We start from the raw sequence: 13976 nt of genomic DNA on the forward strand, positions 1-13976 counted from the left end.
GGTCCAATGTTTATTAAGCAAGTTTTCTTAATAGCATGGATCTAGTATGTAAAGTACTTTGCTTCCCAGATAAGTCAGCATTGGGGGATGGGGACCATCTACTGTTCTACTCCCTCTTATTGGAGAGGTTTGGGTTTGGCATTCTGTGAGAGCAGACACCAGTGGTCAGTAACATGGCTGCGGGTAGCGACTGGGTGACAAAGTACAGACTGTAATTTGTTTAGACTAAAAAAAAAAAACAGCATCGCACCAATTCCAGTTCCTTTGGGGGCATCCTTTGGTGGAGTGGTTGTCTAAATCGTTTACAGCAGAGTTCACAACTCCTAAAGAAACAGGCCTCCATGGAGAGCTGTAATACCCCAGAGGTTAAGGGCACTGCTGCTGGAGTCAGACGCACCTGTCACTTCCTATGTGCAGGATGAATTAACTCGAGATCTTAGATTCTTCTCGTGAAAAATGGGAAGTATCAGCCTAATGATGAAAAACGGTATGCAAATTACTTAGCACAGGGCCTGGTATGAAGAAACAACTTGCAAATGCTTATTGTGAAGACTTCATAAGAGCTCAGTTACGTTAAGTTTGGGAGCTGGTTTTTTCCAGCTGGTTTTTTGAAGACCATGTTAGTTGTCAGAAAAGCCCAAGGATTTGAGTAATCCAAAATTCTTATGGTGGGAGAGGAGGCCCTGGCAGTGGATCTAGGTTTACTGATAGCCCTTCATCTGAACTAGAATTTTGATACCTGTTGGTTTCATGGAACACCCAACCCTTTGTCACTTATTAAAATCTACCCTCCTGGGGTTTGCATAGGGCTAAACCTAATTATGTGAAGTATCATCTGCAGAGTGACTTTCATTTTTATACCCTTTTCAGTTAAACACAAAAAGTCATTCCTACACACACACACACACACACACACACACACACACACGCACAGTCTTAACCCTGATCACCTCTATAATAGTTCTGGGGTGCCACATTCTATAAAGCTATTGTGGGTTCTAAGAAATGTCTAGCTTTATGATGGTCAATACCATGACATCACGATTTTCTTGCCTTCTTGGTAAATATTCCCTGAGTAAAATTACTTGTTACCCTGTTCCCTAATTTAAACTTGCATTAGCCAAGTGATAGGCATCTCTAGTAGTTTCTCAACTTTAGGATAACAACCACACCCTGGGAACACAACTCAATCAAGTCAAGGCAATTCCCAGGAGCAAGCGTTTATATGATCCAGTTGCTCAAAACACTCCTTGAATAAATGACACATCCTAATTTAGGATACATCACCAGATTCAAGTCAGAGAGGATCCTCTGCCAGTCAATCGGAGTGCGGGTCACTGGAAGATCTCTTCGTAAAATTTTCCTCAGGGCTTCATTTGATAACTCCTGTAATTCTTCTAGAACAGCAGCTTGAAATTTATTCTGTTGCTCTTCCACAAGCCTTGCAAAATTGAGAGCCAGTTGCCCTTGGTTAACTATTTCCAAGCTTTCTTTCAGGTCCTTGGAGATTTCAATATGCAGGTTGACGCACCTGAAGAAGTGAGCTTTCACAAAAATTCTTCCTGTTACCTGGGTTAGAAATGGATTTATTTGGAAGATCCATTTAGACTTCCAAAGGCCATTTCAGCACCCTCTTGTTTCATAGCTGTGATCCTCAATGCAGGCTATCAAAAACTCCTTATTTTTCAGTTTTCCTCAGCAAGTTGCCATTTCCTGCTGGGTAGTGATCATTCACATACAATTTTAAGGCGTAGAGAACAACCGTTCTCACGTATTCTGTCTCATTCCAGATGACCCCATGACTTTGAATGTCTTTTAACTGGTTTTGAAGCAGGTCGAATCTGAAAGAAAGCTTGCTTTGTTGGTCAACAAATTGGAAGTCCCCCACTACATTGTGGTGAGACAAGAGTACTGGGTTTCCATCGAGACAGAGCGGGACAGAATACTTTTGGCAATGCTGGTGGCCTGCGTACTCACCTTGATGGTGCATGAGTTTTTCATCATGGATCAGCAGACAGAGATTATCAAAAACATTTACAAATTCCCCTGGAGGAGCCTGTAATACTAGTTGGTGGATGATTTTTTCTTTCTCTTTCCTACTCAGAGCACTAAGTGACATGTTTGGTTATAGCAGAAGCAAAGCTTCTGAAACAGAGAATGCTCACAGGATGAGAAAACATTCCACGGGGCACCTTTCCCATCAAGGTGTTAGACCTTCAAGCTGAAGATTCCTCTGTCTAACCAGCAAGCTGAGTCTCCTGATGACATCATACAGAAGCTTTCTCTATGAAGTATGGGACTTTTGATGATATCACAATGGTGTTCAGACCAGAAGAAGAAAAACATGACAGTCACCTGACAGCACGGCGCCCAGCCAGCAGGTATACATATTTTGAAGATTTTAAGAACTTAGCCTCCAGAACAGCTTTCTTTCAAAAGTGGTGTGTCTCTGTGCGCATTATACGTTGTCAGGGATCTAGGAAGCAGTCCAGAACTTCTAGAGTGTTCAGCAGCGCTCTGCACCCTGGGGACCACTTGGTGCTGATTTATACTCAGGCCCTCAGAACAGCTGCCCCAAACCCACTGGAAGCGTGTTATGCTGAATGGTTTCAGGGCTTTAAACAAGATAGTAAAAATAAAATGAGATACAATGCAATTCATGGAAAAATGCCAGAGAGCAGAGGATGCTGTCTTTATAAACACTATGGGCTTGGGGATGGTCGGAACATGAGCAAGAAGCCAGAAATCTTTCAAGGGCAGCAAATTATGGGGACCACACTTGCGTTTGGTTTCTGTGGGATTCAAGCATCAGCTAACTCCAAAGAACAAAGGCAATAAACCCCTGTGTGTTTTCTGCTTTCTCTTTAGAAAAGGCACAGATGCAACAAGCAATGAGTATCAAGACATTCCTTTCCTGCAAAGGGACAGAGTTAATTAGATCTGGGACTCGTGACAACTAATCGGGAGAGACTTCTAAGCGAGGAAAAACTGGACAGGTCATGAAAATATGGAGAACAAATATCCACTCAGATGTCCTTTCTGTGCCTCTTTCCTTCTCTTTCTCTGGTATTTACCCCCTTCCCTTGATTCTTCTCTCATTCTCTTTGAAGTGCACTGAACTAAAGCCCGCATGTAAGTAGAAACCGCTTCCTTCACGTGTGTCCTGAGCTCTCCCAAGGTTCCTGTATCTTTTTATTATAAGAACATGAGCTTTGCTATATTAAGTCATGGTCATTAAATTTAAGGGCTCCTCATTAGTTCTAATCATCTGAAATTGGAGTTTTGAACAATTTTTACAAAAATCTTTCATGATTTTCATAATTTGACAGTCATATTAATTCTTCTCAACCTTGGCTTTTCAAATTGTAGTTTATCTGTATATAATTACCCTTGAGTATTTTAGTTTTCTTGTTCATACCAAATAGACACTCACCATGGTATTTTTAATCCTTTTTGATGGTACTTAAAATGTTGCTTTTTTTGGTTGTGTGTGTAGCTGGACATTTGCCTAATGTAGTGGTATTATTACATGGTTATTATTTATTGAGCACAGTAGGAGAATCTGTGTTCACTGATAGTCTATGAACTAATTTAACGCCCCCCACCTTCCCTAAGTATTTATTTGCCCACTTTCAGATCAGGGAACATAAGTTAAGAAAGGTCAGGTGACAGGTCTTCAAGTCTAGCTGTCTCCCAAGTCCATGTCTTTAGGCAATAGATTATTTCCCAAGTAATAACTTTGTTTTGCAAATACTTATTTTTATTATTTTTCCTGTAATTTTCATTCTATTATGCCCTTTCTTGCCTTTACTACAGAATAGTATCTACTTAGTTTTGTTTTAAATATTATTGATCATAGAATTATCTTGACCCTTAAGCCTGGGATAGGTTACCCTTTAAAAACAAAAATTAAAACAGATTGTAGAGATCAAATATTTCTTTAGCTATTTTAAGTACTTCATGACTTCCTGTGAGAATTTCCTTAACTTCTTGTGTGCTTCATACGTGGTTTCTGTCCATGATTCGGGATGACTTTAGAGGTGGAAAAATTAACCTAGAAAAAACTCAGAAATTACTTGAAAAACTAGATGTTCGGTGCAGTAATGTTCATGTGAAACACATTTTTAAGGTGAGATGATATCCACCCCTTGCCTACCTTACCTTAGGAAGGACTTAATCCAATACAGGGAAATAGCAATAGCTACTTGGATGCTTTCTGCAGGAAATATATATGAAAAATCAAGAACTTTAAAATTTTAATTATCTTAATAATTAAAGCAATTAATTATGCTAAATACATTTATAATCAAGATAGGGAGAACTTAGCTAAGATGTAAAATGGGTTGATGATGAATTTTGAAGTAATACAATAATACCAAGTTATCAGTTTAGAACAATCTGCTGAGTATCCAGGAATGTTCACATCAAATTAGGATTGGTCACATGATTAGGTCAAGTCCTATAAATGATGAAATGGTAAATGGGTTGGATGTTAGTGATTTATAGAAGAAATGGGTAATTCCTGAGAAAAATTTCTGGTCACCTCTAAGTAGGAAATCATGCCAGGAGTTCCCTTTGCTGAGAGAAGAACTAGTAGGTAAAGAACCTGGTTCAATGCTGTCATTAGAGAACAAAGAAAGATCATGAAAAAAGAAGAAATAGCCAAAAGTTTGGCTGGATTTTGTACTAGGAAGATGGCAAATTTCTAAGTGAATCAGGCAAAAATACTGGCTTGGCCAATCCAGATAGTTGGGAAGATAGAAATCCTGAATATGTCTTGAAAGTGAGCAACCAGGTAACACAATCTAGTTGAAACTGTTACCGCCAACACAAACTGGAAAGCTGTGTACCTTGCTCGCAAGCTAACCAGGGAGCCTGATAGAGTCCTGGATGTTGGCAGAGTCAGGCTTCTGGTTCAGAGAAAAATGACAGCTTGTTACTCACAAAAATAGCAACTGCCACAGTATCAGCATTTTGGTCCCATTTCTCCAGGGTCCAGTCTCCGAAGTGTGGTGTCAAGTGAGCCAGGGGCCACACGCATGCCCAGTGGGTGTGCTATTAGAGAGGGACCTCAAGCATAGGGATCCCAGATCTTTCACTGTGGGCAGTAAGCGCAACTACTCTTTGTGGGAAGGGTGTCACTCTCATTATTATCATGGGCAGTAAACAAACCTGCTTTTTCCTCTGGAGGGACATAGTACCTCTTCATTAAGCAAACATTCTTGAAAAGCTAGTCCAGAAGAAAGGAGGTTGATGCCTCTGCTCAGAAAACATGTGAGACACAGGAGACCCATGGAGAACTGCCTTCCAACAAGCTCCCAATAAGAGTTAGCTCCATGTTTACAAACCACAAAGAGGTTCCAAAAATGAAAAGCCAGAACTTCTCAGGAGACTTCTATAACAGACAACTGAGTTTCAGAGTGGTTTTTATGAATCCAAGTTGCATGTGCTGCCATAAGCTATCCAGAATTTAATCTGTTCACATCCAACACCACATCTGAAGAGCACATTTTCTTGTGCAAGAACTCTAAACGTAGAATTTTCTCCCAGTGGGTTCCCCAAAGGGAGAAACCACTCTGTGCTTCCTGCTTTAATAAAATCCACATTCAACACAACATAGAGGTACTTATGTATTAGATCTGTATCAAATGTGAAATATTGATCTTATTCAGTGATTCTCAGGTTGCTTTGAATTATCTTCAAAGCAGAGATATCTGTCTGAAATACACTTAAGTAAATGCAGGCCCTATTAAAAGCATTCTGCAGAATGTCCAACCATTATAACAAGTAAAGTAATAATAGCTTATCAATTGAAATTTATGATTATTTGAACATGGCAGGGCTGAGGGTCTATTTTGTTTAACGAAACCTTTTTGGAGTGGCTGTGAAAACACTGCTGATTATAATAATTAGTAGGGCAGAGGTTGCTTAGGATGCTTCAGAAACCTCTTTAAAATGACCTCAAACACTTTATGGCATAAATTGCATATAAACAAGGCTGATGATGCTGATAAATCCCTTTTAGTCATTAAAATAATTCTCCTAGGCCCTCTAATAGATAATACTTTGTGGTCTCAGGTTAAATGGCAGTGTGCACTAAAATGTTGATTAAATAGAATACTGAGGGAAGGTGTATTGGCTAACTGAGTTTTCTGGATGGCTGAAGATTAAGCTCTTAAACATCTGACTATTCTGCTTCAGCTTTTGTTGTTGATCTGTCCATACTGCATAAGTTCATCTTTTAGGCAGAGTAAATAAAATGAATCATAATGGATCTGATTGTGGGGACCCAAGTCTTCCAACGTTGCAGGGCAATTGTTACTGGCGAGTTCAAAGGGCATGGAGATTCTTCACCCTAGTGGGTCCTAGCTGCGTAGCACTTGACAAGTCAGACATTTCCCTGAGCAAATGTTTTAATCTGCAGAATGGGGATACTAATAGAGCTGTCTTGCAGGATTGTTCTGAATATTAAATAAGATATCATTTGTGAATATACCTAACACCAGGCTTGGCAGAAATTAGGCCCTCAGTAAGTATTAGCTAATCAATCATGATTGTTCAAAAAACTGTAGAGAGTTGCATGACATTTATTGCTTTCGTAAGCAGCTGACATAAATTCTGACATGCATTTATTTTCTTATAAGGTGAACTTTTGTTATAACATTTGAGTAAAGGACATATAACTTTATGATCCTGACAAAATATTTTAAACTTCTTTTTACAAAATTAATTATTGAGTGATGGGTTGAGCAGCAGTTCCTTAAGAATTTCTTATCCATTTACTGAAAAAAACTTATTTGTTTTTAACTTTGCCTTCAATTTATAGCATATCAGATATTTTATAGGATATACTATGTGTCATTAGCTAGTCTTAGACAATGCTCTTGATTGCTGGTTGAGTATGAAATAGCATCCTTTGTAATTTCAAGAATTTATATTATTATAGGACTTACTGTAAGTCTTCAAATTCTCTAAGCAGTTAGAAACTGTCAACTGGAAGCAATGAAAGAAGTGTCTCTCTGATAAGGAGGAAAAAAAATACAGAAACTGCTGTTTTATAAGAAGGTCATCATAAATCTCACAGGCAATATTAACAAGGAAATCTGAGAAGACAGGAGACTCTGAGTTGTGCTTTTGTAAAAGGTGCTGTGGTGGAAGTGGCATTCTTGCGGGACCTTCAAGAATGAGAAGCAGTGTGTGTAGAGAACAGCGCAGGAAGTGCTTGGGGAATACAAGGTGATCCATCAGGGCTTGAGGATGGCATGCGTGAAGGGGAGTGCCAGTGGCTACCAAGAAATCCTCAATGGTAGAGCACAGAATTTGGATTTGCCTTTGTAAGCAATGGGTAGCCCTTGACATTTTTTGAATAGGGAAACATTGCATATTTTAGTATATTCTGGCAGCCCTGTAGAATGGATTGGAAATGAGAAGGCAGAGATGAGGTAGAATATTTCTTTGCTGCCTCTACCCTAAAAATCTGCAACTTGTGCTAATTCAGCTACTTATATTTTGATTTGGTTTCACCTTAACTTTATGATTCCTACCTTAGTTGGTCCTTCACAGTCTAAGCTTATGTGAAAAATGAATAGCACCATGTCCTCTTCTAAATGTTAAATTCTCTCAGCAGATAAACTGAAAGAATCCTTTACATTTCTTTCTTTACTTCTTCAATGATCCAGGGCAATACATTTTGCCTTTACACCTATCTTGAAAACCTCTTTTTTTTTCTGAAATGCTAAATCCAGTGGTTAGCCTTCTGTGCATTTTATTTATCCCTCTTATCTTAAAGTTCCCCCTTTTGTGACTTTTGTGATATCACTTCTGCATACTTTTCTTCTCCATCTGTGTCTCTACCATCCCATCTTCTGTTCTCCTCTTGAAGTCGAGTTCTTAATTTTCTTTCTTTTTATTTTACAAACTCTTCCTGAGCATTCTTCCTGACTTTCTTTTTTCCTTTCCTCAGTTCACTGAGTATAATCGACATACAACATTGTATTAGTTTTAGGTGTATACAACGTGATGATTTCAGGTATGTATATATTGTGAACCGATTATCACAGTAAGTTTATAAACATCCATTACCACATATGGTCACTTGATTTTCTTTTCTTGTGATGAGAACTTTTAAGGTTACTCTCTTGGCAACTTTACTATGCACGATACAGGATTGCTAACTTGGGTCACCAGGCTGTACATTACGTCCCTAGTATTTATTCATCTTATAACTGGAAGATGTAACTTTTGACCCCCTTCACCCATTTCTCCCATCCCCCACCCCTGTCTCTGGCAACCGCCAATCTGTTTTCAATATCCATCAATTGGCTGTTTTTAGATTCCATACATAAGTGAGATTACAGAGTATTTATCTTTCTCTCTCTGACTTATTTCACTTGACATAATGCCCTCCAGGTCCATCCATGATGCCACAAATTACAGAATTTTCTCTGTTTTTACAGCCAAATTATATTTTCTTTATCTATGTATCCTTTGATGGACATTTAGATTATTTCCATGTCGTGGCTATTGTAAAAAATGCTGCAGAGCCCACCGGGGGGTGGGGAGGTGCAGACATCTTTCCAAGGCAGTGACTTCATTTCCTTCCAGTAAATACTAAGAAGTGGACCTGATGGACGATACGGTAGTTCTGTTTTTAATATTTTGAGGAAACTTCTTATTGTTGAAGACTATCTGAACTCTATCAGATATATCACCTAACACTGTTTGATTAGGGTCTGTTTCTGGAGTTTTATCTTGTTTGGAACATATTTCTCTGTTTCTTCATTTTCTTTCACTCTCTGTTGGCTTCTCACCCGCCTCTCCTAGTCTTGAAGGAATGGTCTCATGTAGGAGATGCACCTTACAGCTCAGCCCACCCCTAGCTCTTGTTTCTCTCATAACTTTGTCATGTTCCAAGCAGCCTAATTTATTCTTAATGGCTCCTGGCTGTGAAGCGTGTGCTAAGGCTTGTCAGTGCCCCAAAGGGGAGGATCTTAGTCAGCACTTAGACGCAAGCTGATTGGTTGCTGGACCTCCAGGCCGAGGTAGTGAAATATGCTAACAGACCTGGAAAGTTGTCCTGTCATTTCACATTGAGCAAGAGGGAAAATCCGCAGAGGACTTCCTCTTGGTTTGCTACAGTGTTTGAATCCCCAAAACACAAGCCCCGTTGGGCAACAGAGCCAGCCTATCAAGGGATGTGTCCTCTGGGCAGCAGCCTGTGGGCGCAAACCCCCTCTAGGGAGACTCTTCAACCCAGAGCAAGACAAAGGGAGACAGTGTGTCCTGAGAGAGCCCCAGCCAGCCGCTCGAGGGGTGTGCAACCGCAGTCCGCCCCTCAGGCTGCAGCCTCCAGGGTATGCCCGCAGGCTTCCTGTGGAGAAAACCGAGAGTCAGGTGCCTCTGTCTGCTGACCCTGGGCTGAGCTTCGGGGGAACAGCCAGTCAATAACTGCTTCCTTGTTTGCTACAGTCCCAGGGCACCTGCCACTGCGAGTGCCACTGGCCACCAGAGCCAGACCACCGAGAGGTTCACTGGCTGAGTGGCAGCGGCAGAAGCTGCGGAGCCAGATGTGGGCTCCTTCCTGGGAGACTCCGGCAACCCGGAGGAGGGCAGAGGGGGAGCTGGGAGAGGGCACCCGGGCTGGCCTCCCTGGTCCCCGGGAGGACTCAGCCAGCCCCAGGCCTGTGTTAGGTAGGCAGCGGGACGCTCAGACTGCAGCTGTCCAGGCATGGAAGTAGGGCCCATTCAGGGAAACCCTGGGTGTGTCTGTCACGGCCTCTGCACCCAGCCCTGGGGACAGAGCCACCGGGAGTCCTCCTGAGCTTTACGAACGGCTTATGACAGACCTGTGGCTTTATGGACTTACTGCAGACACTGGCTTTCAGAGCCGGGTGCTTTGAGAGTCTCTCAGGTGGAAGTCTTCACAGCTGGGGCCCCAGGTGTTGGGTCCAACCCCTTCATGCCTCTGGAGAAGCTGGGAGTGCTGGGTCCCTCCCAATCATGCGTCGTCATGCTGGGGGGACGGTTTACGGTGAGATGGTGTCTCAGACCCTCCTGTACATTTCGTGTGGGTTTTTCTCATTTGTCTGGTGTGTAGGATTTGTTTATCAGTTTCTGGATGTCTTTCCGAGGGAACTGGGCCCTGGGTAGCTGTGGATTTGGTGTGTCGATGGCAGGAGGTGTGAGCGCCCTTGGCGCTACTACATGTGGACTTGCAACGACTTCAGTTACTACGTTAATGGGGACGAAGCTCACGTTTTCTATCCTGAACAACAAGGCCATATGCATGTTACCATTTTTTTCATTATCTGCCATTATTCTAGGAAATGTATTAGATTTTTGCACACATTATCTTAACAAACATCTAAGGAAGCTGTTTATCAGCCTCTTTATATAATAAGGATGTCGAAGACAAGAACAGTGATGTAATTTGATCATGTCTCACATCACTGTGGGAACTCACGTCGGAGTCCTTCTGACTTCAGAATCCATGTTGCATTTTCTCCTATAATAAACCCAACCCCCTTCCCATCCCAACCAACGATCTACTGGCCGTCTCTGCTGGATGCCCCAGAGATGTTTCAAGTTTAATATGCTTAAAATGCAACTTATTTTTCCTTCCAAAAATGTCTGTTTTCCTCTATTTTCTTGGTGATGTCAGCACTGTTCTCAGTTATCCAAGCCAGAAACCTGAGACATTCTCAGACTCTTCCTCTTACCTCACCTCCACATCCAATTTTCAAATCTTTTAAGGTCTATCTTATTTCTACTGAAAGGCAATTGGTCTCAAACTACTTATTACTCAAAGTGTGGTACTCAGCATCTCTGGCACCCCCTGGGAGCTTGTTAAAAATGCAGAATCCAGACATATGGAAGCTGGCTGTGCATTGTAACAAGTTCCCAGGTGGCCTGTATGTACATTAGTTGGAAAAGCCCTACAAACTGGTTTCTTTGCTTTTAATGCTAGCATCTACCTTGTAAACAGCTGCCAGAGTAATCCTTCTGAGACAAAAATCTATATGACTTCTCTTGGTAAAGCTCATTAGTAACTCCTCATTGTGAATGAAGCCAGAGAATCTCCACATGGCGTCCAAGGGCCTCTAGGCTAAAATTTTGACTTGAGCCTTGTCACTCACTGCAGCTTCACTAACACCTGCTCTAATCTCTGTCATGTTTTGTGCCTTCTTGTGTTTATTTACTGTGACCCTAATGATTGGGATAAACCCCTCTCCTTCCTGCTTTCAGTCAAACACCTTCTCATCTTTGCAGGCTCCACTCCAGGGATCACCTTTTCTGTAAAAACGACTTTGTCCTTCCATGGGGAATTGCCTGAGTTTCTTGTGTCTGTTGTCTGTAACATTCTGCTGCAATAGTTTCATGTTTGTGTTCCTTTTCTAAACCAGGAGCCCCCAGAGGGCACCGGTAATAGGTTGCCTTTGCATCCTTATTACCCAGAGTCCTTTCTGAGTCATGTATTTGGTTAGGAAGGAAGGGAGAAGACAAAGTTGGCAAGAGGTTTAAATTTGAATGACAGACTGTGGGGAAAAAGCAGTGGCAAGTCATATTATTTCCTGTAACGTATTTTGAAAACTTTGTTTTTAGTGTAATTTCAGAGACAAATATAAAATGCTTCATCTTGTGTTAAAAGTTAATTCTGTGTTTTGATAGATCAGCTTTCTCATGAGGTCATTTATTTTAAGTAACATTTCATCTTCTTACTAGCACACTGAGCAATGCGAAACAGTAACAACATGGCAAACCTTAATTCTGTTTTCTGAAGAGGTACTATCTGAATGATTATCAATAGAATTATTTTAATATATTCTTTTAACTTCATGTATTTAACCATTCACTTAAACATACAATCACTAAGTCCTAGGCTAGGGTAGGTCTGGTACTAGGCATTGGGAATAAAAAGAATAACTACCTTCATGGGTTTACATTCTTGAGCTACATGTTTTTAAATTATGCACTAACATTGAATGAGTTGTTTGATAAAGTCCTTTTGGAATGGCTTGTAAAAAATAACCACTTAATGAACATTATTTTAAACAAGAGAAAAATGGCTTCATTACTCTCAATTTTGTTTATAGTCTTCCTGAAGTCTGCTCTGTTCCCCATAGTGTTCAGAGACCCTAGGATAGGAACCACTGGATTAGTGGAACAGGACTCCAACAATTTTTTTAGATTGTTTTATTTTTTTAATTGAAGTATAGTTGATATGTACTATTATATTGGTTTCAAGAGTACAACATAATTAGTTAACTCTGATTACAGAGTTATCTAACTTATGAAATGCTCACCCCAACTTGTGTAGGTATTGTCAACACTGAATGCCATTACAGAATTATTGTGTTGTACCTTTAAATGATTCAAATGTAACATTTTTAATGGCTATAGTATTCCCTGAAGTGGGCCCTGAGATACTACATAATTTCTGTAATATGCATTTAAAAATATTTTTTCCTATTCTCCTTAAGTTTAGGGGGATATTTAACTCATTTTTCTGATTAAAATGCACATATTTTGCCAGAATCATAAAAGTGTTAGGTGATAGAGCACATTCTGAATACCTTCCGTCAGGCACTCTGTTAAGTACTAGGGATGAGGACACAAGAAATAGATGACAAACTTCCTCTGAGGCAATTCTAGAAGGGATGTAGAAAAAAAATTACACTTTCTTTCCAGGGTAATAAACTCAGTGATAGAAGAGGGCACAGAGTCTAATAAGAACCCAGAGGAGGGATATCTAATGTGCCCTGGAGAAGTGACACAGAGAACAACATCGGGACATAAAGGAAGATTTCTAGAGGAGGAGGCTTTTCAGGATTAGTAAGAATTAGTAGATAAGAAAAAGAAAGGCATTCCAGACAGGAAACAGACTGTACAATAGCAAGAGACAGCTTGGTATTTACATTATAACTAATTTAGAGCGCTGTAAAGGTGAGGCGCAAAGAAGAAAAGGGTAAGAGCAGAAACCATAAGTGATGTCTTACAGAGCCCTGTGTTCTACACAATACACTTTGGGTATTGTCTTGAAGACAAAGAAGAAATATGATAGGGAGTTGAAGGGATTGGATTTGCATTTTACACAGTTTACTTCTGCATGCCTACTGTCAATATGTGTAATGGTGCACTGACTTCTCTTTGTTCTGGTTTCTCCTCTGTGTGGTTTTAAAGCCAGTTCAAATCCTGGTCAACCATGCCTGTGGGATGGGGGACAATTTACATAAGATTTCTGAGCTCTGTTTCCCCTTACAAGGGAGACATTCATATGCCACTGCTCTATAAATCTTAGCTGCTGTTATGTGCCTCAGCACTCAGATTTGAATCTTTTTTGCTCATTGTTTTCCTTCCTACTTTCCTCCTGTGGTTGCTCTCTTCACTGGGCCCCATTTTTTTTCTTCCTTCATTACTTCCTGTTGTTTTCCTTTTCATCTACCTATTTACTACAATTAGAACTCCTCACCTTCAGTGACAGGATTCTCACTTGTTGTGATTTTTATTTTTTGGTAAATTGATTAATTTTTGACCCTCAGTCTCCTTTGTGTTTGATCAGTTAGAGCAATTACTTGGATTTGTGGAATTTTGTTCAAACTTCACATCTCTAATTCCTTCTAGTATCAGATGACAGCTTTGATCTTTTGGGAAAAACAAAACCGAACAAGTTACCAGAGGACATGTCAGATGGCCAAGGTTATACTTTGCTTGAAAGTAATAAAATTTTCATTACTTTGTAGATAATGTATTTCCTTTTATATTGTTATTCAGTAGGACTATAATTTTTAATTGATACAATTTTATATAACCCAGCTGTTTAAGAATAATGGGCACACTTTGATTTTTGTTGACTTGCTTAATATCTTATGACAGATTGAGTGGAATGGGGCTAAAATAAAATAAATTTAATTCTACAACATTGACTTATGTGGACCTCAGAAGCCAGAATTCAAAGACAATAAAGTGAACCTCTTTAG

The 13976-nt window shown here is 40.2% G+C and overlaps 2 protein-coding genes across 3 annotated transcripts in view; one reads left to right on the forward strand and one right to left on the reverse strand.

Moving 5' to 3' along the window:
- Positions 1 to 1188: 1188 nt before the first annotated feature.
- Positions 1189 to 2234, reverse strand: CAPZA3 (capping actin protein of muscle Z-line subunit alpha 3). Its single transcript, XM_017641232.3, is given in 2 exon segments — positions 1189 to 1687; positions 1689 to 2234. Coding segments are annotated over 2 exon segments (897 nt in total). The 5' UTR covers positions 2120 to 2234; the 3' UTR covers positions 1189 to 1221.
- A 93-nt stretch (positions 2235 to 2327) lies between these two features.
- The window catches only part of PLCZ1 (phospholipase C zeta 1), a 43693-nt gene continuing 32044 nt past the window's right edge, over positions 2328 to 13976 (forward strand). Inside the window, exons 1-3 of one of the 2 annotated variants that reach the window (XM_073222827.1) lie at positions 2328 to 2381; positions 2869 to 3018; positions 4006 to 4129. In XM_073222827.1, the coding sequence (XP_073078928.1) occupies positions 3008 to 3018; positions 4006 to 4129 (135 nt within the window). In that variant the 5' untranslated portion in view covers positions 2328 to 2381; positions 2869 to 3007. Of the gene's footprint in view, positions 2382 to 2868; positions 3133 to 4005; positions 4130 to 13976 lie in introns of both variants that reach the window. The other variant, XM_073222829.1, reaches the window with a different exon arrangement.

Source organism: Manis javanica, chromosome 15 (assembly GCF_040802235.1).
Source record: "Manis javanica isolate MJ-LG chromosome 15, MJ_LKY, whole genome shotgun sequence".
NCBI classification, from domain to species: domain Eukaryota; kingdom Metazoa; phylum Chordata; class Mammalia; order Pholidota; family Manidae; genus Manis; species Manis javanica.